The sequence below is a fragment of the Rhynchophorus ferrugineus genome, unplaced genomic scaffold, assembly GCF_030347505.1.
Source record: "Rhynchophorus ferrugineus isolate W39M unplaced genomic scaffold, kcgeb_rfMv2 rfM10, whole genome shotgun sequence".
NCBI classification, from domain to species: Eukaryota; Metazoa; Arthropoda; class Insecta; order Coleoptera; family Curculionidae; genus Rhynchophorus; species Rhynchophorus ferrugineus.
This window is the reverse complement of record NW_027472589.1, coordinates 23,687,987-23,711,385: the sequence shown is the minus strand read 5'-3', so window position 1 is coordinate 23,711,385 and position 23,399 is coordinate 23,687,987. Positions and strand designations below refer to the sequence as shown.

The 23,399-nt window shown below is 34.8% G+C and overlaps 1 protein-coding gene across 3 annotated transcripts in view; it reads right to left on the bottom strand.

The window, feature by feature from the left end:
• Positions 1-23,399, bottom strand: part of Ae2 (anion exchange protein Ae2) — a 212,364-nt gene that overhangs the window by 122,499 nt on the left and 66,466 nt on the right. For all 3 annotated transcript variants that reach the window (XM_076415695.1, XM_076415697.1, XM_076415698.1), the window contains exon 2: positions 12,178-12,328. In XM_076415695.1, the coding sequence (XP_076271810.1) occupies positions 12,178-12,328 (151 nt within the window). The remainder of the gene's footprint in view (positions 1-12,177; positions 12,329-23,399) is intronic.

The following is a 23,399-nucleotide window of genomic DNA, read 5'->3' as shown; positions in this document are numbered from 1 at the left end:
ATATTTTCCTTCTTATTTTATTCTAATTAAAAAGAGACATAATGCTGTCTGATAGTCAGAGTCCCAAACCGATTGCGACTTCAATAAGTTATTTCGAAAAGGAACGAGATAACGAAGTAAATTCTTTTGCCCGTAAATTCCGTTAGAGAGGAAACTATTGATGATATTTTGAAAATGTTTTTTAGCGTGTTGTTGCTGCGTTGAATATTAGTGTGGATACTGTGACTAACATGGCTTACAAAATGAAGAACAATTTGTTAGATAAAACCAAGAAAACCCGTCTACATACGAAGTGGGTGACGATTCTTGACCATCTTGATATTGGCTCAATTCCAGACCAAATATAGGAAATGTACAAAAAGAGGTCTGATGGAACCTCCAGAAATTGCTTCAAAAAGAATTCAACTTTTAAATGCGTAGAATAAAATCACGGAAGATAAATTATTTGACTTTGTGTATCTTGATGAAATTTGAATATTTCAAAATAGTTCATTGGGGCACTCTTGGCAAGACAGTAACAAAAAAAGTGTAAAGACAACACAAAATGAAGGAAAAAGGTCACATATACAATAGCATTAGATTAGGTTTTGTTGCTCATAATATATATTAATAATTAATTGCCGATATATTGTTATTCAGGTCCAAGGGCGACTACCATGGATAAATGAACCATAACATGTTTTTATTATGATTTGAAAATCAACTGTTAAAGAACCTGGAGGAATCATCAATTATTATTGTGGACAATGAACCACATCATAGCACACTGGTGGGAAAAATCCCAACATTAGCATCAACAAAGGCCGTAATGAAGGAACGGTTTTGAAAACATGAATTCAGTTTTGAGGAGACTATGCTAATAAGTGAATTATTTGAAATTGTTACTAGGTAAATATAAATTAAATGTTTCATTGCGTTATTTATAATTTACTTTTTTAGAAATAAGCCCGAAAGAAGATATAGAGTAGATGTACATAGGTCTGCAAAAATAATCTAAGAGCTATTTAGGTCTAGTGACGTAATTGTATGTTTTAGGGTTTGTTGAATCTGAAGAAGACTTCCTTTGTGCCATAGGATGACACGTTTCTTGGCAATTTGGGAAACTAAGTTAAACGAATTACTAAATTAATATAAAAGAGAATAGACTTAGAACAGTTTATTTTAATTTACCAACCAATAGCGATACCTATTTCTTTATCTAATATAGGTATCACATGCTAAAACTTTTTGGTTTTTCCAGTAAGGCTCCTCTTTGCACATTTTCGCTTGTGGGAAAAATCTGGATGCTCTGTCTGAAGCGTCCAATAGTAGTCTCATATTACTGAGACGCTCCATCTTCCTTGACAACTTTTCTTAGGTTAATTGAAAAGTCCCCGGCCTGACACACAGATGGCACTACTAGAATTATAAATCCATATGTTTTTTAGTTAGCCCTAATTTCCTAATCTAAGGATGTGTGTATAATTTTGACAGCTGTCATAGTTTGGATAGTTTTTTGGATTATTAGTTTGTGAATTATAGCATTTTGAGTGAAGCAACTTTTGTTATTGTGAAAAAATGGATAAAAAGGAATTTCGCGTGTTGATAAAATATTGCTTTTTGAAGGGAAAAAATACAGTTGAAGTAAAAACCTGGCTTGACGCCGAGTTGAAGACGGTAAACGCAATGGACGCCCAAAAGAGGTTGTTACCGACGAAAACATTTAAAAAATCCACAGAATCATTTTGAATGAAGGTAAACTGAAGCAGAATGAAATAGCAGGCCCTCTAAAGATATCAACTGAAAATTTACATCATATCATTCGGGAATATTTGGGTATGAAAAATCTCTGTGCAAAGTGGGTGCCCCGCGAGCTCACTTTGGGCCAAAAACAACGACGAGTTGATGATTCGGAGCAGTGTTTGAAGATGATCAAGCGTAATAAACCCGAGTTTTTGCGTCGATATGTGACAATGGATGAAACATGGCTCCATCATTTCACTCTGAAGTTCAATCGATAGTCATCCGAGTGGACTGGACACGATGAACCCGTTCCAAAGCGTGGGAAAACGTAACAGTCCGCTGGCAAGGTTATGGCGTGAATTTTGGGATGCGCATGGAATAATTTTCATTGACTATCTTGAAAAAGGCAGGACCATCAACAGCGACTATTGCATAGCGTTATTGGACCGTTTGAAGGACGAAATCGCCGAAAACGGCCGTATTTGTAGATGCTGTATGTAAATTGCTGCTTCACCAAGACAATGCACCGTATCACAAGTCAGTGAAAACGATGGCAAAAATCCATGAATTGGTCTTCAAATTGCTTCTTCATCCACCATATTCTCCAGATCTGTTCTTCAGCGACTATTTTCTGTTCTCAGATCTGGCCCTTGAACGGAATTATGTTAAATAAAAAAAACTAATCTTACCAAAAAAATGTGCTTTACTATAGTAGGCCGGAAACTTTTCAATTGACCTGTTATCTTTGTAATGTCTTGGCATTCACATCTCCTAAATTTTCCGAAAAGTAGACCCATTCAAACTAAAGCTTGAAATGTTTTTAGCAATACTTTAACGATTTGTTTAAGGATTGTATGTTTCTAAAAAAGTAGTGTGTAAAACTAATCCATAAATGGTGGGTCATTCATAAGCCATCTAATGTCTGGTTCGACTTCATATTTCAACCTTCCTTCATATTTGCTTCTGAGATGCCTGGAAATCTTGAAATCACGTATTTGAAGCAATCTTTGGGAATTGTTTGGATGGATTTTGGCTTTTACAAATTGCTTCATCAATTCCAACTTTATATACAGCGGTACCAATGTTTCTTAGAAGATGTTATTTTCACTAAGTATAAGCACCCTCGTTGGCCAACTCTTTTAGGACCAGCGATTTATTCGATCTCTGCTATCAAAAAGCCAGAAAATCTAGTAAAACCAACCTGTTATCCAAGCAACACGCCAACATTTTAAAATAGCCGCACATCCGTCAACAATGGTCTTCATTCAAGTTCTTGGTAAGTTTTCTTGGGGTGTACGGGATAGTTTACAGAGACGAAAGCATAGAGACCGCTGTTATGAAGCAGTTTTCAGCATGTTAAAGTACATGGAAATCAATTGAAAATATTCAAGCAACTTTTTTCTTGCAGATCAGTCTAATAAATCATTGAAATAAAGATATTTAAATAAAAATAGATCGCTTGTTAAATCGCAATGGACGCCCAAAAGAGGTTGTTACCGACGAAAACATTTAAAAAATCCACAGAATCATTTTGAATGAACGTAAACTGAAGTTGAATGAAATAGCAGGCCCTCTAAAGATATCAACTGAAAATGTACATCATATCATTCGGGAATATTTGGGTATGAAAAATCTCTGTGCAAAATGGGTGCCGCGCGAGCTCACTTTTGGTCAAAAACAACGACGTGTTGATGATTCGGAGCAGTGTTTGAAGATGATCAGGCGTAATAAACCCGAGTTTTTGCGTCGATATGTGACTTCACTCTGAAGTTCAATCGACAGTCATCCGAGTGGACTGGACACGATCAACCCGCTCCAAAGCGTGGGAAAACACGCCAAAATTTTAAAATAGCCGCACATCCGTCAACAATGGTCTTCATTCAAGCTCTTGGTAAGTTTTTTGGGGTGTACCGGATAGTTTACAGAGACGAAAGCATAGAGACCGCTGTTATGAAGCAGTTTTCAGCATGTTAAAGTAGATGGAAATCAATTGAAATTATTCAAGCAACTTTTTTCTTGCAGATCAGTCTAATAAATCAATAAAATAAAGATATTTAAATAAAAATAGATCGCTTGCTAAACAATCAAGTATATCAGGTATGCGTGAGAGCTTCACCAGAACCAGTATAATAAAGCGAATAAATCAGCGTTAATTAAAATTGATTATCGACCAGTTTATATCGTTTATTCACAATAATACCACATATATAATCAATGAACTATTATTAAATAAAACAGGTAGCGTCGCTTTGCAGAAATACCGACAGTAATATTTAGGTCATAAACCTATTCAGAGTGTAAATCAAAACAACTGGCCATACGATGAAATTATTTAAACAATACAAGTTTTAAACAATGTAATTATTTTAATTTAACGTATATACTGTGTTATTAATATCGGATAAATGTGAGAGATTTGGGCGATTCTTTTTTCTTTATGATTAGATTAGTCTTCCTGTTGTTTGTTCGATTGTTATACCCGAAATAAGAATACCGGGAATTATTTTTAACCACTATTATCGAGAAACCATCATTATCGTAAGAAATTACCGGACATGGAATCAGGGATTTCCCATTATCTTTTAGGTATGATTCAGTAGCAATTGTTAAATTTGAAATAAAATGGTTAAGTATTATGTAATGTGGATTATAAATGGTATATATTCGATGGAAAATAAGGGAGAGATAGAAGGAATATATCCACCCTCAAGAAAATAAAGTGAGAGCACACAGGTGATAAAAAATGGACAAATACAGTGTTTCCACCAGAAATACCAGAAATATTTAAAAAAAAATAATTGGAAGGTTATTGAATTATTAATAGAAATCTACAATACAGCATGGAAAGAAGAATGAATCCCACAGAAATTGACAAAAACACTTATTTTTCCGATACATAAAAAGGGGGCCGTAATAATTATAGAACCAGCTTGGTTGGCGCAGTGGTAAAGGCGACAGGACGGTCCACCTACTATTGCGATAGTCGCGAGGTCGAATCCTGCTGGGGCATTCTCGTAAATTTATGTTTCTGATTGTTTAATATTTGTGGTTGTCCTAGGTAAGAGTACAAAATCAGATAAGGAAAATGATCCCAGTCACGCCAGTAACCAGGCTGGGTTAGACTGGATGTTTTCTAAGTTGATTACTCGCCAGTCGGTAGGCTTAATGCCGAGGACCGTGTTCCGGAGCCCACGTTAAACTGTAGGTCCAGGTCAAATAAACCCTCGTTAGTAAAGGGACACCTTAGAATATATATAAAAAAAATTTCAAATAATTATAGAGAGATTACTCTGTTATGCGCAGTCATGGAGATATATCAATAAATAACAAAACATAATCGAAAATAAGCAGCAGATAACTATTGACGATTTCACCATCTATTGAGTATAAGACAAATATGTTAGTCGAAAAGTACAACCCACAAAATATACTTAGCATTCACTGATTGGTAAAATATCTTCACAGAGCAAGAAGAGAAAGACTACTGCCTTATGCTAAAACAGAGTGGAGTAAGTATTAAAAATGTAAAAAAAATTGAAGTATTCAACAAAAAAAGTGCTGAAATGTCCTAGAATATACAAGGACTGACAAGAAAGGAAGAGGAACTGGAGGAAGAAGTAATTAAATTAAGTTAGATATACGAAAATTAAAAATATATGCGATAGTCGAAATGCAAAGAAGGAACCTGACATTTATAAATTATAAACCTTACAATAAAACAGCGAAGGCACGTCATCTATGGTGCCGAATCTATTGTTAAATTCAGTTTGCAAAAATATAATGTAACCGAATCAGTCAATAAAATTCGATTTGTGTGGGTTCTGCGCGACATCGTTGTTACGTCTACAAAATTATTCAAAAATTTTGATGATAATAATCAGAGGTTATAAACCGGCAAACGCTCTTTTGGCGTTTGTTTGGATAAATGTCTAACTGCCATTAAATAGTCAGAGCTACGAACGGATTGCATCTCTAATGAGATGATTCGAACAGGGACTAGATAATGCCCCCCCCCCCTCTTATTGGCAAGTATTAAGTTGATGTAGTTTCATTGAATTTTGTTGCGTATTACATCAACATAAAGTTTGAGAGCAGGTGAATACAAAGATCGGCACAAACTAGCTTTATTCGAGGTTAAATTTATGAAATATATAAATAATAGTTTTTTTATATAAACATTATTTAACACAATTATTTCAGAGAAAACTGTTAGTATGGGAAGTATCCATAGAAAACAGGAATATACAGCTCCTTGAGGCACGTAAGTTATCCCTTCATACACTGGAAAGATTAAATGGTGTAAGATGAGAATGTAATGTAAGATGGGTATATAAATAATATAGTATAACTGTAGAAAGTCATATTATAGAGTGTAAAACATTTATGTGCATAATTTTTTTCAATTTTTTACGTATAAGATAAATAATCCAAATAAAATCAAAGGGCCCCAAAATGTTCAAATGCTGAAATGATGATTAGGAAATGTTAAATGACGTCAATGTTTCGTAGCACTGATTTAATATGGTGAATTTTTATTTTTTTATTACATATTTATATTTTTATTAGTGGTATAGAAGTTATTTTTTCTGTGTCTTGTAATTTCATAACCATGCCTCGTATTTTGACTAAGAGTTTCAATCTTTATTATTGATTTTGTTACATATCAAATATTTTATTTCATTAAACACATATTCGTCGTTACTATTTATACTATTAGAAACGATATAGATTGTTTCATCATGTTATTTATAACTCAAACATGCTATTTTGTAACTATACATTCACAAGCAAATGTTTGCTGATACTGATCGCCCATTTAAGCGTCTCTAGGTGTCGAGTAATTCACAAAAAAAAACCTGTCCACATTCAATAATATTACAATATAATCTAAGTCGTAAGAGTTCCTAGAAGTTTAGATTTGATTGATTCGTTATTAAGTTGTAATGGTAAGTATGAGTTATGAAAAAAAAGTTCCGATAGCAAATACTAGTAGGAATACTAGTATTCTAGTATTGTTTATAAGATATTAATTACATACATATTTTATATGCAGTTTAATAAAATACAAGGTGTACAGGAAAGTCGGTACCGTTTTTTTGGAAACGACTATATAATTTTCAAAAAAAAAAGAAAAAAAATTATTTATCCCAAGTAATGGTCATTTTATACCATTCTATACATCTTGCCCATCTTTCAGGCAATTTATGGATGCCATAATAACTGTTGGTCCTTTGAGCAAAACTATTCATTGAGACATTTTCTACCTTCATCGAAATTGGCGAAGTGATGCTCTGCAAGCGGGTTGGACGGGGCAAGGTTAGAAAAGTACGGCGGGTGTCATTATATGTCCCATCCTTTCAAAGCATTCTTGACCGGTTTGGCTTTATGACACATTATCGTGCTGTAAAATCACTTTACCGTGTTTTCGGCTCCATTTTGGATGGTTATCAATCAAGACATGGTCCAGATTGATTATTTGCTGTCGGTAACGATTATTATTAACTACTTCACATATACTAACCATATCAGGTTTCAACAGTTTGGTCCCATCAAACACATTATTATTACTACATTATTACATACATTTGGATTTTCCCCATTGTTTGTAATTGGGTGCCAATTGTTTCTTGGGCCATATTTAACATTTTCTGGATTAAATAAAAAAATAATGAGTGCCGTAAATGCACGTTTTCAGGTACGAAACTCGATATATTCATAGAATCATCAATCTGTGGCGGTGCGACTTTCGCAAAATATAACTTGTATAGTTTTGAAGCTTGATGTTAGTAGAATACATAGAAAAAATAGAAATTTCACTGTATAGGCGACCTTGGGGATATGTTCTGTTTAGTTCAATCAACTGTAACGCTGCGATCGCAAATTGTGGTTGGCTAGTTTAAATTCCTGGTGCCGCCACTAACATGAAATGTAATTGGTCGATCAAATTGTGTGAAATCAGCATTTTTTATGAGCGTCCATTTTTATGTTTGTTGTTTGTAGGTTTTGGTTTTTGTTTAGATCACGAAAATTTCGTTTTACCTTGTTCATATTTTCTGTTTTACATTAATTATTATGGAATAATAATATAAAAGTTGATGACAATGCGTCAGTGTAGTAAAAGATGTAGTGTACCGGGGTAAAAATCTACTGCGGAAATTAGACATCGTTTCTCAAAGAATGATCTCGCTCCTTTCCAAAAATGGGTTGATCAACTAAATAGTAGTAAGTTACCTGGATAAACAACAATGCAAATATATCAACGTCATGGTGTCTGTTATGGACATTTTAGTGAAAAACTTAGAATTACCCTTCCTTCACGAACAGGTGTTAGGGTAAATGCATATCCATCATTGATTTTATCAAGTACATATAAAATTATCTATCTACTACATGTCTGTTTATATATTGTTTGTTTACAGAAAATCAAAACCTACTTATGACGATGTTAGTAGTAATAAAATTCAATTAATCTACCAAGTTGTTCGTATGCTGTCAGTGTGATGTCTCTACATAAAGAAGTCTTACAAGAAGGTAATAATTAATATAATTGGCTAATTAGTAGTAATAAATACTACTTTTAATTGTAAAATATCCCTAAAATATTTGCAATACTTTAACTTTTTAGTTATCAGTATTCAATCATTTTATAGTAGAGGAATTATATATTTAAATTTGATTGCCTTGTTAAGAAAATATTTGTTATGGTGCCATCAATTAAAAATTTAATGGCTACTTTTAGGGGATTTATTACCTTAAAAAAATCTATTTTGTCTAAATTTACAAATAACTACATTTGTTTAACAAATCTTTACCAAGATTGCTTAAAGAATTTTGTTGGATCTATTAGCGGTCATGGAGGTAAAAACAGCATCCTGCACCTAGTATGTTCGAGAAATCTATAAAAGGGCTCATCACTTCAATTTTTTCACATCATTCTCCCGGAGAAAATTGTGAACAAGATGAACATGTTAGATAACTTATATTCTTTTTTAACGGGAGATCTAGTACCACTTGAGGTTGTTAAATCACCAGTTGAGTCTATATTTCCAGTTCCAGAGAACTTTGCTCTGAGAAAAACAAGAGTCTAATATTGTATTTTAGTCTTATTTCAGGCTATTTAACAAAACTTCTGAAAAAGAGACAAGATTCATTATTTGTCAATATTCTATATTAAGTAGTCCCACAGATTAAATACTCTAAAATCTAAATATCTTTAAAAAACACATACATATTCAGTGTTTCAACTGTTCAATCCATAATGATTTTCAAGACCACATTTTAAGTTATTATGAGGTGTGATTGTGTTTTTGGTTTAATGAAGTTAATATCAACAGGGAAGGATTTAAAGTTTACCTTCAATATATCAAGATAAGTTAGAACTCTAATAGATCCCATAAAATTGATGGCACTAAACATATATGGGAAGACTTTATAGAAGAATTATAGATATTTTAATTTTGCCTAGAATAGAGTTCATAATTGTTCTTTTTTGCTTTTTGTTTATATATATTTATATTATTTACACTTATGTATATTTGTATAGGATTTTATTTAAATTTGATTTTTATTTAAATACTATTGGCCGGCGAAATAGCAGACCAATCAAAGCAAAGTATTTTCCCTACAGGTTTCTACATAACTATTTTAAACTAACCAATCAAATGCGCGTTGTTAGCGCCGCCAATGATTGGACTAAGCGAAACTTTGCTCCACTACTTACCATAGCTGTTGCACACCCCTGGTAGGATACAATGACTTATGTGTTAAATCATAACATTGCATACTTAGGTCTAGCGACATCCGTTAAAAAAACGGCTATAACTCACCGGTACACCTGGTATAACGGAAATTCATTTAAACTAAAAATTTAAATTGTTTATCGAAGAAAAATAAGCTGACGAATGAAAGCAAACTTGGTAAAGTAGGTGTTATAATAATTAAAATTAGTAGGAATATAGTTAACACAGGCAATAAAAAAACAAGAATTGCATTGATGGAAATAATGCTTAACAAGGATTAAAATATTAGGAAAAGGAAACAGGCACAGCCTACAAGGAAAGAAAAAATGAACTGAATGGAAGTAATTATTGTGGAAAATTACGAGAGCAGTTTGTTTTGTTGATTTTATGCAATGACTGTGAAAGCTTCATTGCTGCCTTCACCTGCCTAGAACCAAATGGTCTTTTGCTGATGTCGCTTCGGGTTCGCGATAGAGAGGTTTTCCGGGCTACAAAGACCCTCTGATACGACTGGGATTGTCTTATTTGGTTTAACTACTGGGGTTTGTGGCTGGGTAGGGATTTGATCAGATACTATGGGGTATTGAGGAACGCGCGAAATTCTTTGGATTGGTACACTTGGAGTAGTGCAAGTTGTCTCTCAGAGAAGTACCTGTACTACACCTGTGTACCGTAGAGGCAGACTAGACGGACTAGCATCTTATACAGAGTCGCTTTCTAGGGGATTTTTTTGTTAGAGTTTGATTTTTTTGCAGAGGAGTGGAAATAGTAGGCTGTACACGCCATTGCCTTTGCGAATGGCGTGCTGCATTTGAGCTGACCATTGGAACCTACGTTCGAATTGGAGACTGAGGTATAATACTGTAGCGACCTTGAGGCATGTCGAATTTTACATCGTGGAATAACGGTCTACAAAATACCCAGAAATATAATTCCAGATGTTGAACACGGGCGGGGTGCCAACAGCGCCAACTAGACCCCGACAACGAATAGCTGGCGGCAACCCCGAGACGTTTATCTGGGATGTTATTGAAGGGTATTTCGGTCATTCAGTGCTGAACCCTTGTTTGGTTTAGACGTGCCACCATCGACTGCCCAAGCCTCGTCTCCAGGTAACACCGCTGCCATCCGTTTTATCATTTGTATTTTTCACATTTTTATATAGCAAATAAATAACGGTCACATAATGTAAACACCACTGTTTCATTTCGTTTTACTTCCATTCACCGAGCCACATCATTTACCCTAAAACACCTTCTGGAGCCAAGGGAGGGGGACTTTTTCTATTTGGAGGCAATATAAATTGCAATATATGGGAGCAATATTAATTGGTTTTGCTCGGGTTATCTGCAGCCGCCAGAATTTGTACCACGCAATCGCCTGGTTGTCTAACTCAACCTTGAAGTCGCAGATGGCGTCGGGACTGTAACCGGTGGTGAAGAAAGCTGTACCATCTGCATAAAATACCGTGTGGGAATGTTTGTGAAGTGAGAAATCGGCCATATAAAGGTTGAACTAGGGCCAATAGAGCACCTTGTGGGATTCCTGCGGGGATATGTTTTTGAGGAGAGACTTCATCGCCGATCTATCTTCTAGATATGAGCGGATGAGGGAAATTAGGTCATTCAGTAGTTGGTTGTTGTTGGTTCGCTTTGAAGACTAGACCGTTGGGCCATACTTGATCGAAAGCTTTGAATACACCTAGGAAAAAGGCTGGAAACTATTTATAGCGCGTAACATCGCTTTTTTCGGCAAGTTTGGATAGTTAACTAATCAGACTGATTGCGGCCTATAGTCATGCTGTACACTCGGCTGTGAACAATATAGGAACGATGCGAACCCCACATCCAGCATATTTTCAACATTTAGCCCCCAGCGCCTATTGTCTAAAATTGTCCTAAACGCTTTTTGTCGAAAAAATACACATACTAAATAGTTAAAATTTAAATATAGTTGAATACTTCTCTCAAATTCACATGACCAGGTTCAAAATGCTATTAGGTCCTTAGGAAATCTGGTGAAGACTCAAGACAGAGATGGTGTATCATAATTTTGACTGAAATATATCTTACTAGAGTGTTTAGTATCAGTATTAAGATGTTTCCCCATAAAAAGGCACTAAACTGATAATATTTCTGTTTTCTATAATTGTAACTGAACTTTCGCATATCAGTTCCAATAATGCTGCATGTTTAATTAAATGTATTCATTTGAATTGCAAATATTTGGTGATTTTATGAAATATAAGTAACCATTAATAATTAATATGTTTGTTTGATGTTTGAGCAAATAAACAACGGCTTGTTGATTTATGTGGAACTGCAAACATTAATTTTGTTCGTCGGTTTACACAGGCCCGCGTAATAAATGTAAATGGGCGAATCGCACAGTCATTTGGTTCAAAAAAAAGGCAAATATAGTTTGATAAATAATCACAGATTACAAAAACGAAAAGCAGACCTTAAATTAATAATAAAGAAATGGTCACTAAGTAACTAGAAGATCGGACGTAATAAAATAGTTTTAACAAACAAATTGAACCGACCTCAACAAATAAATAAGGAAATCACTAAAAATTATTGTAATAATTGTTAACAGTAACTTAGCGACTCTCTCGCCCTCTAGTAGCAAAACAACTTTAACTTTTTTTTACTATTAATGTACGTCAATGTCCCCCCCCAATGTTGTCTAAGTTTTTTCAATAAATAATACTTACGCTGATAATCTTTTTCGTCAAATTTGGGAAGGCGGTGGACTTCTGTGTCGGGGAAGTCGTATACTGTGGATACACCAGAGTCCATGGCGAATACTTTGGCACATTCCTCGTCCAGTTGGACTTCAGAGTCGCCTCTAGCACATCCATTATTCTGAAACAGATTTAAAGGGTTTGTTAGTTAAGGTATTAGAGGGTAACAGAAGTTTGTTCTATATAAGTTCTGAGTTATCTATAATTAAAAGGGTTTTATTTATATTAAAATAACATTTGAACGGTAATGTTGTCTGTGCAGACTTACTAGATATTCCTGCTTCTTTTCGTTAAAATAAAATAGTTTTCGAGTAAAATAAAGCATCACAATTCAAACACAAAGAAGCTGCAAGGTCCTCAAAGATGCTTTGGATATTACCAAAGTCGTTCTCATAATCATGAACCATTTTGAAGAACTACTTTATGACAATTCTACGTATTTACTTCAACCGTTAAGACATACTTTTATGGCTTCGGCCGACTTGTGGCTTTTGAATAATTTATAAACAAAGTGCATTAGGCAGTTGCTGAGTAGCATGTATCTGTAAAGACTTATCGCGTTATGAAAATGTAACTCTCTTTCGCCCTGGCTTCACATTCTGTTATATTTATTGTTAACAATACGGCGTCATAAAAGAACGTTAGAGGCAGATCGATGATTCTACAAAAGATTCTCTAACTTGACGTACAGTACATGTGGTGCAGTCACCTTTAGAGACTGACATAATTAGTTGTCGCCATTTTGCTCACGAAAGGCATCGAACGATATTTTCAGCAGAACGCTAACTACAAAATTCTTTACCGTCAGGTATTTGAAATATCACATATAAATACATATTAGTCAGTTACAAGTAATCCAAATACTGTCCAACTCTTTCTAGAACACAAAAAAAACCGATAAATTATTATTTTCATTCGATTACTGTTTTTTGAACTATGAAATGGTGAGGATATTTTTCCTATTATCGACTGTTTCGACTATTTGTAAATTGTTTTAATTGTTTATATTTTCTTGATATTTCTTTCTTTCAACATTGCAGATTTTTCGGGTCGTTTATGGTTTTATTTATATTTTCAAGGTTTGAACGATAATATAAAATAAACTAGGTGGGATTTCCGCTTCATTTTAATTGTTGGATTCCGATTTTTTGTGGATATACAGCAACATAAATAATTACAATTTGGATTCACAAATAGGAACATTATTGTGGGATCTTTATTAATTACATCTTACATTATATATGTTCAGTAAAATGTTAATCTACGAACTAATTTATTGTGTGGCTTGGTTTGCTTCAATCTTTTTATTTTCTACGTGTTGTCCAGTAGCTGTATTGAGTTCACGTTGTCCTGATTTAGCAACCTTGTTTCATGTTTTATGGCGAAATCTTGGATCACTTGGTGTATCCATTTGATTTCGAGGTCATCGTGCAGCTCTTCAGTTGGTTACGTAACGATGTGCATTGGTAATTAATAGTGGAACTTTATTTTGGGTGCGTTGGATTACTAGTTGGTCTAATGTTTTAGTGCAACCCCATATTTGCATCTCATCAGTCTAAATTCGCATTATGACTGACTGATAAACCAACCTCTTTGACTTTAGGTCAAATTGAGAGTATCTTCCGACTAACCACTACAGTTGAGACTAATCTGCCCTGCTTGTTGTCTAAAATGATGTTTCCAATTTAACCTACCATACAGATATGTTTCGGGGTATTTAGCAGATTCAGCCTGAGGAATTGGGTATCCGTCATGTGATATAATTAGGTTTTTGTCATTTCGTCGCGACGCAAAATTAACATGTACATATTTGGGACTATTAAGCTGTATTTTCCAGTCTCTAGTCCAATTGTAGATCTTATTGACACCTACTTGTACTTTTTCTACAGCTTTAGATAGAGATAGTCGAAATAGGTTTAAGTGTTTATCAAACATGAGTTTCATTAAAGAGTGATTTTATTCACAAAGCATTGCAGTTTATTCTTTTTAATTTCATTACATTCTATTTATTACATTTATTATTTTCTATTTACTATTCTCTATTTATTTATATATTTATCTACTTATTCATTTCTCTTTATGTATTTTATTATTTATTCGTATTATTCTCATAATTCTTAAATTACTGTAAATTGAAGATAATAAAGATAACAGGTCAAATGAAATGTTCCCGGCCTGACACGTAGATGGCACTACTAGAATTAAATCCATATGTCTTTTAGTTAGCCTTAACGGTCAAAAGATGCGTCTATAAATTTGACAGCTGTCGGATCATTAGTTTGTTAATTATAGTATTTTGAGTGAAGCAACTTTTGTTATTGTTAAAAAAACATGGATAAAAAGAAAATTCGAGTGTTGATAAAATATTGCTTTTTGAAGGGAAAAATACATTTGAAGCAAAAACTTGGCTTGATGCCGAGTTTGCGTACACTGCCCCAAATAAATCAAGATCAATGATTGGTATGCTAAGTTTAGACGTGGTGAAATGAGCACCAAAGACGGTGAACGCAGTGGACGCCCCAAAGAGATTGTTACCGACGAAAACATTAAAAAATCCACAAAATGATTTTCAATGACCGCAAATTGAAATTGAATAAAATAGCAGACACTCTAGAGATATCAACTGAACGTGTACATCATATCATTCACGAATATTTGGGTATGACAAAGCTCTGTGCAAAGTGGGTGCCGCGCGAGCTCGCTTTTGACCAAAAACAACGACGAGTTGATGATTCGGAGCTGATTGATGAGTCGATAAGTGACAATGGATGAAGCATAACTCCATCATTTCCCTCCGGAGTTCAATTGACAGTCATCCGAGTGGACTGCACACGATGAACCCCTTCCAAAACGTGGGAAAACGCAACAGTCCGTTGGCAAGTTTATGGCGTCTGTATCTTGGGATGCGCATGGAATAATTTTCATTGACTACCTTGAAAAGGAAGGAACATCAACAGCGACTATTACTTACATGGCGTTATTGAACCCTTTGAAGGACGAAATCGCCGAAAAACAGTCGCATTTGAAGAAAAAGAAAATGCTGCTTCACCAAGACAATGCACCGTGTCGCAAGTCAATGAAAACGAAGGCAAAAATCCATGAATTGGGCTTCGAATTGCTTCCTCGTCCACCGTATGCTGCAGATATGTCCCCCAGCGACTATTTCCTGTTCCCAAATCTCAAGAGAATGCTCGCTGGGAAGAAATTTTCCTCGAATGAAGAGGTGATCGCCGAAACTGAGGCCTATTTTGAAGCAAAGGACAAATCGTACTACAAAACTGGTATTGAACAGTTGGAGGGTCGCTATTATCAGTGTATCACCCTGGAAGAGAATTACGTTGAATAAAAAAAAACTAATATTGCCAAAAAATGTGTTTTACTATGAAAGGTCCCGGACCAGCTTTTCAATTGACCTGTTAAGCCTTATGGTTGGAACTGCAATGTAGAAATTACAAGTGTTTTGAAAATTAGAAACTAACCCCATAGTGGCCATAGTTACTGATGTGCAGTTATGACCTATGAATAATTTAAAACATGCACGAAACCCACTGAGCGGTTTCTTTCAAAAGCAAAGATTGTTGTTAATCTTCATAGCTATTTAAACATTGCTATTGACTACTATTGTCATTAATATTATTAGTACTATTACTCATCGGCACGTTCATTTATCGGTACTATTATTTATCAGTACTATGATCTAACAGCAATACTACCCGTATTATTAGGTAGAAGTATAGTTATAAGCACTAGGAGTATCTGTTATGTATGTGTATTTTTAATTTCACCCTTGTCAATGAAAACCACTGGTTGCTCAGGTACATTTTCATTATGTTTACAGAACTGTCACCCAACCACTTCGACATCACGATCTCGAACTCCCGAATTTGCCTTAGTCTAGCCTAGCTGTTAATTTATTTTAATCTCCGATTTTATTTATTTAATATGTTTAATTATTTTATATTGTTTTATTAAACATACTATTTATTTTACACCCAGGGCGTAACATTTGTCCTACATATTTTCATTCTATAATTCCACCCGCTAGTTACAATATATTCTTCCGAATTTGTATTATCGTTTATTACCAATATTATCTGATATTATCGAAAATAAAGCTTGATGGGGCTGTTTCTGTTTTCTGGGTGGAAGAAATCCAGACGGTGCGTCATTAATAACGCTTCTTATCTTTTCGTTCAGGTAAGCGGTTTTACTTTTGCAAATATCCAGAGCTACAGGGCTGATAAAATGGCGTTGCCTTTATATTAGGCAATCCCGAACGGGTACGGACAATATGGAAGCGGGATCCATCTCGGCGCGTTTAATGTTCGTAAAGTTAAACTGAGATTTATCCGAGAGCGAGTAATCCTGCTGGTGATTTTCTGTTTTATTCGCCATCCATCATCGCGACCTTTGCTTTAGATGGTTATTCCTGAAGCTTTAAGATTTAAAATGCAAATATGTATATATATAGCCAAAAATTTCCTTCAAATTCCAAAGACAAACATATAATCACAAAGTCACGTAAAAGTCTATAAACATTGTTAGTCATGACTGCCACAGAGTATTTAGGTCAAACAAAACAAAAAAGGATAAGAAAGTTAGCTTATTTTGAATAATTATATTCCGTTCAAAATAGCAGTAAACTCAACGTAAACTAGAGCCTGGTTGTCAAATGGCTGCAAAATATTAATATTAATAATTAGAGGTTATAAATGGGCAAACGTTGTTAGAGAAAAGACTATTCTGAGTGAAAATGCTAAAATGAATACGAGGGTGGTTCAAACATGATGGAGACAAAGGCTGTAGATGTCTGTTTTGAAGGTTGTGGCTTCAGTATGTGATAGCCGGGTCCCCTACGAACAGTGTGGCATAGTTTTCATCGGGAGTGCATGTTTCACGCGCGTGATACGCCTATGAGTGAACGTCAAGTGCCGACCGCCATAGCGCAACGTATTGTCAGTTGTTTTATAGTGTAGGAAGGCGTTAAAAAGACGGATATTTGACTGTGTTTGCGAAATAAGATCGGTAGTGAGTGCCTGAGTAGGGCTACCGTCGGAAATGGGCCAAAGCATTCAAGGATGGTCCCGAAACCGTCGAGAATGAGCCGCATGATCGTCGACCGCGAACAACTCATTGTGGAGGGCCGTAGGATGGATGTTCGAGACATTTCGGCTGAACTCGGCATCAGTACTGGTAGTGTAGAGTCTATCATCCACGAACACCTTCAATATCGTTCCTGTTGAACTTCGAGCAAAAATTTACGAGGTTGAAAGGTTATCGCCGCTTGATGATGGGATCCGAGGCGGAGGGGGGCGGTTTTTTTAACGCGAATCTTCACTACAGACGATACATGGTTACATTATTACACGCTGGAAAGCAAGATGTCGTCTAAAGAGTGGAGGAAGAAGGAGGAAGGGCCGCCAGTCAAAGTGAAGACAACCAGGTCCGCGGGTGAGGTTCTGTATGTTCTGGGATCGATTTCCTGCACACCGAACGTACCAATCCTGCTGCATACTACTCTAACCTTCTGAAAACATACATGAAACACGCTTATCGCTCGAAACGGAGGAGAATGCCAACAGGAAGTGCAATTCTTCTCCAAGACAACGCGCGCCCTCATACCGCGCGTCTCACGCTCGATACAATATCGAAATTAGTGTGGGAGGTACTGGAACACCCCCTACCCAACGACTACCACATGTTTTGGCTACTGAAAGAAGCCCTTGGAGGACAAAGATTCAACACCGACCACGAGATAGAGGAATTCGTGCGCACATGACTGTCCGAGTTGCCCAAAGAATTTTTCGATACCGGCATCAAAAAACTTCCCGAAAGATGGACAAAATGCGTAACTAGTGAGGGGAAACACCTAGAAAAACTGTATATTTTTGTAAATTTTTTCAATAGTATATAAACGTGTCAGTGCATTTGTCTCGATCATATTTGAACCACCCTCGTATGTTTCTGTTTTATGCAATTTACTTCTTTGAAAAGATACACTGTCTGTCAGATGGCGCAAGCATATGGTCAGAGAATATATATTTTTTAAATATACTTTAAAGTATCCTTTACCAACTAGGGGTTCATCTGGACTAGGCCCAAAGCTTGACGTGGGCGCCGAACCATGGTCGCGGCATTAAGCCTACCGACTGGCGAGTGACCAACTTGATTTATTATCCCAGGATATATTCGGTCTTACCCAGCCTGGTTACTGGCGTGACTGGGATCATTTTCCTTGTCGGATTTTACACTCTTGTCTAGGACAATCACAAAAATAAATTCAGGACCCTGCCCCAGCAAGATTCGAACACGCGACTATCGCAACAGTAGGTGGACCGTCCTGTCGCCTTTACCACTGCGACATCAAGCCGGCCTCATAGAATATTATGCCTTCCTCCATATTATTGCATATTTAATTCTATCGAATTCATATGGCGGTGGCAAAGAACTATTATAAAGGACATTTAAGAACTATTTGGACTAACTCTTTTATAGATGGCATATCAAATTCATTGGGCGAATACAGTAATTAAATCAGTAGATATATAAGAAAGAGCTAAAGTTTTTACGAGAAAAATGCACACAGTTAGTAATATAAGACAATAAATAGAAATATACTCACACTAAAATGACATGACAAGGAAACGTAAATTAGTAACGCAGCAACGAAGGAAATAATAACTAAACGTAAAAAGTTACGTACGATGTCCAAATAAAATAAAAGACATTGATTGTACACAGAATTATTAATTAAGTGTATAAGATCTTCAGGGGATTATATAATATTAATCTCTCATAAGACAAAACATTAAGTTACTCACAGAGTATCTGGAAATAAAACGGATATTTTTAACAGATTTATAGTTATAAAAATGACTATTATTTCACAATAATCAAGATATTCTGGTTTGACGAATTCTAAAGTTTTATGAGTGGTGTGCGGTCCATTAAATGAGTAATAGGCCAGATTAGGCCAAAATTATTGATCTAAATATGGAAGTAAAAACGTATTTTTATAAATTAATTTTTGTATTTATAATTTGTTAGTCCAATTTTATTAGATAAATACAGCACTTCTTTGATTGTTGGTTAGTCTCATCGTTCGGTCATTCTCAACTTTAACACATTTATTCCAATGGCCCCTCAATCAATTTTATCACACTCTCTAAAAAGAACTATGATTAGAAACAGATATTTGAGAATATTTTTAATATACTGAAATTCATTAATTTATTTAACAGAGGTTGATGCAAAAACAATTTAATTTTTTGACAAGAGATGGGAATCTGAATATAAATAGTGAAACAAATACCTATTTTTAAGGTCTTGTGTACTATTACTCGAAAATAATTAAAATATTTGAAAATCGCTGGAGAAAATATGTTGAGTTAAAAGGTAAAATAATTATATTGAGAAATAAAGTGCCCTTTTGGCGAAAAAATATCTTTAAAATTTAAAAAATCACTGGCTTATCGAACGACCCTCGTAACTAACTCTTCATCACTTAATCTTATTTTAATATGAAGGTATTCATAATATGTATTTTCTCGAGATTGATAAAAATTATCCAGAATAATTTATTTATAGTTTGAAAAAAATATAATTTGTTTAAAATCTGTTAAAATTGTGTTTAAAAAAAAGTTCGCAGAAAAATCGCGATCTAGGGTTTTTTAATAGTAAAAATACATGCATTGTTCGTATTAAAGTATCTAAAAAGGAGTGGATTCTCTGCTTGATAATAACTCCTACAGGATAACAACTTAGGGAATTATCTACCATTCGACAATAAATTACGAAATACTTTCCGCATAATCAATATCTACAAGACTACAAATATACCTCAAAAGACGAAGAAGGCTTTGTAAAAGGAAACATTCGATTTTACATATCGCTCCTGTCAACATACAAAATAACATTTTTAACGAACATCATAAAAAATAATCGCATCCCTTTCCAGAGCCAGATTCTCGTCTTTTCCAGTGGATCGTTTGTCTTGATGTATTCGTGCGTTCGCCATATTCCCCACATAAATTACTTTTACTTCGGCCACCGCGTGTTTGTATATGGCATTTGTTTATCATTTTTGGAGGATACGATTTCACGTAATTATGTTTGGAGAGGTATTATTTAATGGTATGGTAACGACGACACAACAACAAATATTTACAAGAAATACTAATATAACTCGCAACATTTTATACGAAAAATAGTCTGCTGGTCCTTCGATCAACATTACTTTGATTGGCACTAAAAACGTTTAATACCAGGCCTATAAATGAATTTTAAAGAACATGGTGTTACTGTGTATTAAATTACATCAGGTAACGAAAACATGTTTTCAGTGTATTGAAAATGTCTGAATGTCTATCCAGCAAACCGCATTTGCCGGAAGTTTTTTACCTCAATTAGAAGAAAAAGACAGTTGAAGGTCATCGAATGCTGTGAGATGCTTATGGTAACCAGGCTTCATCGATTTTAACCTGTGAATGCTGGTATCCACGTTTTAAATGTGGCGATTTTAAGACCCAAGACGAAGAATGTTCTAGGCAGTCAAACATCTTTGAAAACCATGATTTGAAGTCATTACCGGACTATTTAATCGAGCACTACGCGAAAGACGGCAAAGATACGAGTAAAGATACAACAATGTTGTTTTTCAACATGACAACGCTCGATCACATGTTGCAAAACCGGTGAGAACCTATTTGGAAACATGGTAATATGGTAAGTGTTACCTTACACGCCGCATTCTTCAACTCCTTGATTACCACATATGAGTCGTGACTTGCCCGAGCAGCGTTAATGAAAATGCTGAAAAATAGATCCATTTGTGAGGAATACATGGTTCTTTCGAGATAGAATCCGTACACTGCCTGAAAGGCGGCAAACAGTGGCGGTTATTGATGGACAATTCTTTGAATAAAAAATATGTACCGAGTTTTCACAACAAAACTTCAAATGAGAAAAAAACTACTTTAAAACTTATTTAAAGGCCTAATAAATATACAAGTATGATTCCGTCCTTATTCTCGGTAAATGAAAGGCGTTTGATAATTTGACTTATTACATTCAAAATATATATGTGTGTTGCTTGAAGTTGTTAGAAGTGAAGCGACAACTTAAAAGTGTCAATCTGAAATTCAGCTCAAAAAATCACTTTTACATATTTATTCCAGATAATCAATTCTTGATATATATTCGTTCTTTTTCAAAATGTACATAATGACTCTAACAATTGCGTTACATGTGACTACAGGTCCATCAGCCTTCTCAGTGCTATTTCGAAGCTTGCCAAGAGGGCAATACTCTACGCTCTCAACTCTTTCACAAAGGAAAACAACATCATTCATTACGAACAATTCGGCTTTCGGGCTCACGACTCATCCGTCCATCAGGCTACCTGTCTGGCCGCACACATCCATCACGCTCTTGACCAACGTAAAAAGCTTAGAGCAGTCCGTCTGGAGCTAATCAAAACCTTCGACAAGGTCTGGCACGACGGTTTGATTGCAAAATGCGTGCGGTTAAGCCTCCCAAAAGACTTAACCGCTCTCATCAAGTCCTATCTATCGGACAGATCTTTCCAGGTCAAGATCAGGAAAACACTTTCCAGTCGAAAACAAATCGACGCTGGCGTACCTGAATATTACCCCGCTGGCCCCAGCCTTATTTAACATCTTTATTTCAGATCTGCCGAGAAAAGAGCATTGATGTCGCGTTTTACGCCGACGATACTGCTTTCTTCACGGCCTGCAGGTTCGAGGTTATAATTCAAGGACGTTTACAGAAGTAGCTCGATCGGGCGGTCAAGTGGTTCAAATTCTGGAGGTTGTAAATCAACCCCCTGAAAATACAGGCCATTATTTTCCAAGCCTTATGCACTGCGTCTTTCGCAACTTAAGATCGACACCGCAATAATTCTATCTTCACTTCGACCGACGGTTCGGATGGTATTCCCAAATCTAGAAAGGAATCCACACCACAATAAAGACTATATGAATACATAAATGAAGTAATGAAAATACGTAGCAGTTAAAATGAAATTAACTACATAGTTTGCATAGCTGGAACACATAGGACAAATAGAAGAAATTATGAATTATTAACAGTAAATTTGTAAACATTTCAAAGCACTGCTAAAAATTAATGTGTTTAACGATTAATGTTTTAAGATATGTGACTATATGGCATTTTATTGTTTGAACTTTGTATAAATTATTCTAATTATATACTTTATAAACATAAGTTTTGAAAAATCAATGGTTAATTTAATGTTTGTAAGTAAATACATTCTTTTAATATACACTTCTAAATTGTAAAAAAATTGTAATTGTGTTCGTTATTGTTTTAATATACTTTTATAATATACTTTAATAATATACAAACATGTGTTACTTCATTTATTATTCCATATTTATGTTAATAATATAAAAGTAAAAAAAGATCATGTATACTTATATTTGTTTCTCTGAAGTTGTTATAGTTCCGAAAATGATCGAAAAAAATTACGAAATAATCTTATTTATGATACTTTGTTAAAATATTCAGCGGTGTACCAATTTAAAATCATCATTACTTTGTTGATTATTGAAACTTGATGAAAATTAGGTTTAATTAAATGCCATTTAAAAAAGGTTAGTGAGTGTTACTGATACACACTTAATATACAGACAAAGTTATATATATATATATATATATATATATATATATATATATATATATATATATATATATCAAATACATTTCTCATCTTATATTGAAAATAATGTGAAAACAAATTTTAGTAACATATCATTTTCAAATTTGCCTTTACTTTGTTATGAGAGAAATATGAGTGACTTGATAGATTTTAGTCGAATTTCGACCATAGAGAGATCACTAGTCAATGTGAAAAACCATGGCAAAAGACCACGAAATCCGTAAATTGACAAAAAAAAAATGAAAATGGCAAAAAGTAGCGGATATCGATGGGCAATATTGTGAATAAAGTATATTGTACTGATTTTTCAAAATATCAATTACACATCACAGTCAAATTTAAAAAAACAATACTAATTATAACACTCCTATATTTTTGTTTCGTAGTACCTGACAAACGGTGACAAAAGTGATCCAATATTTCGCCTTAAGATATGATATAAGGTTGCTAAGTGACAGTAACGTCAAAGCAATATAGCTACTGGACAACGCAC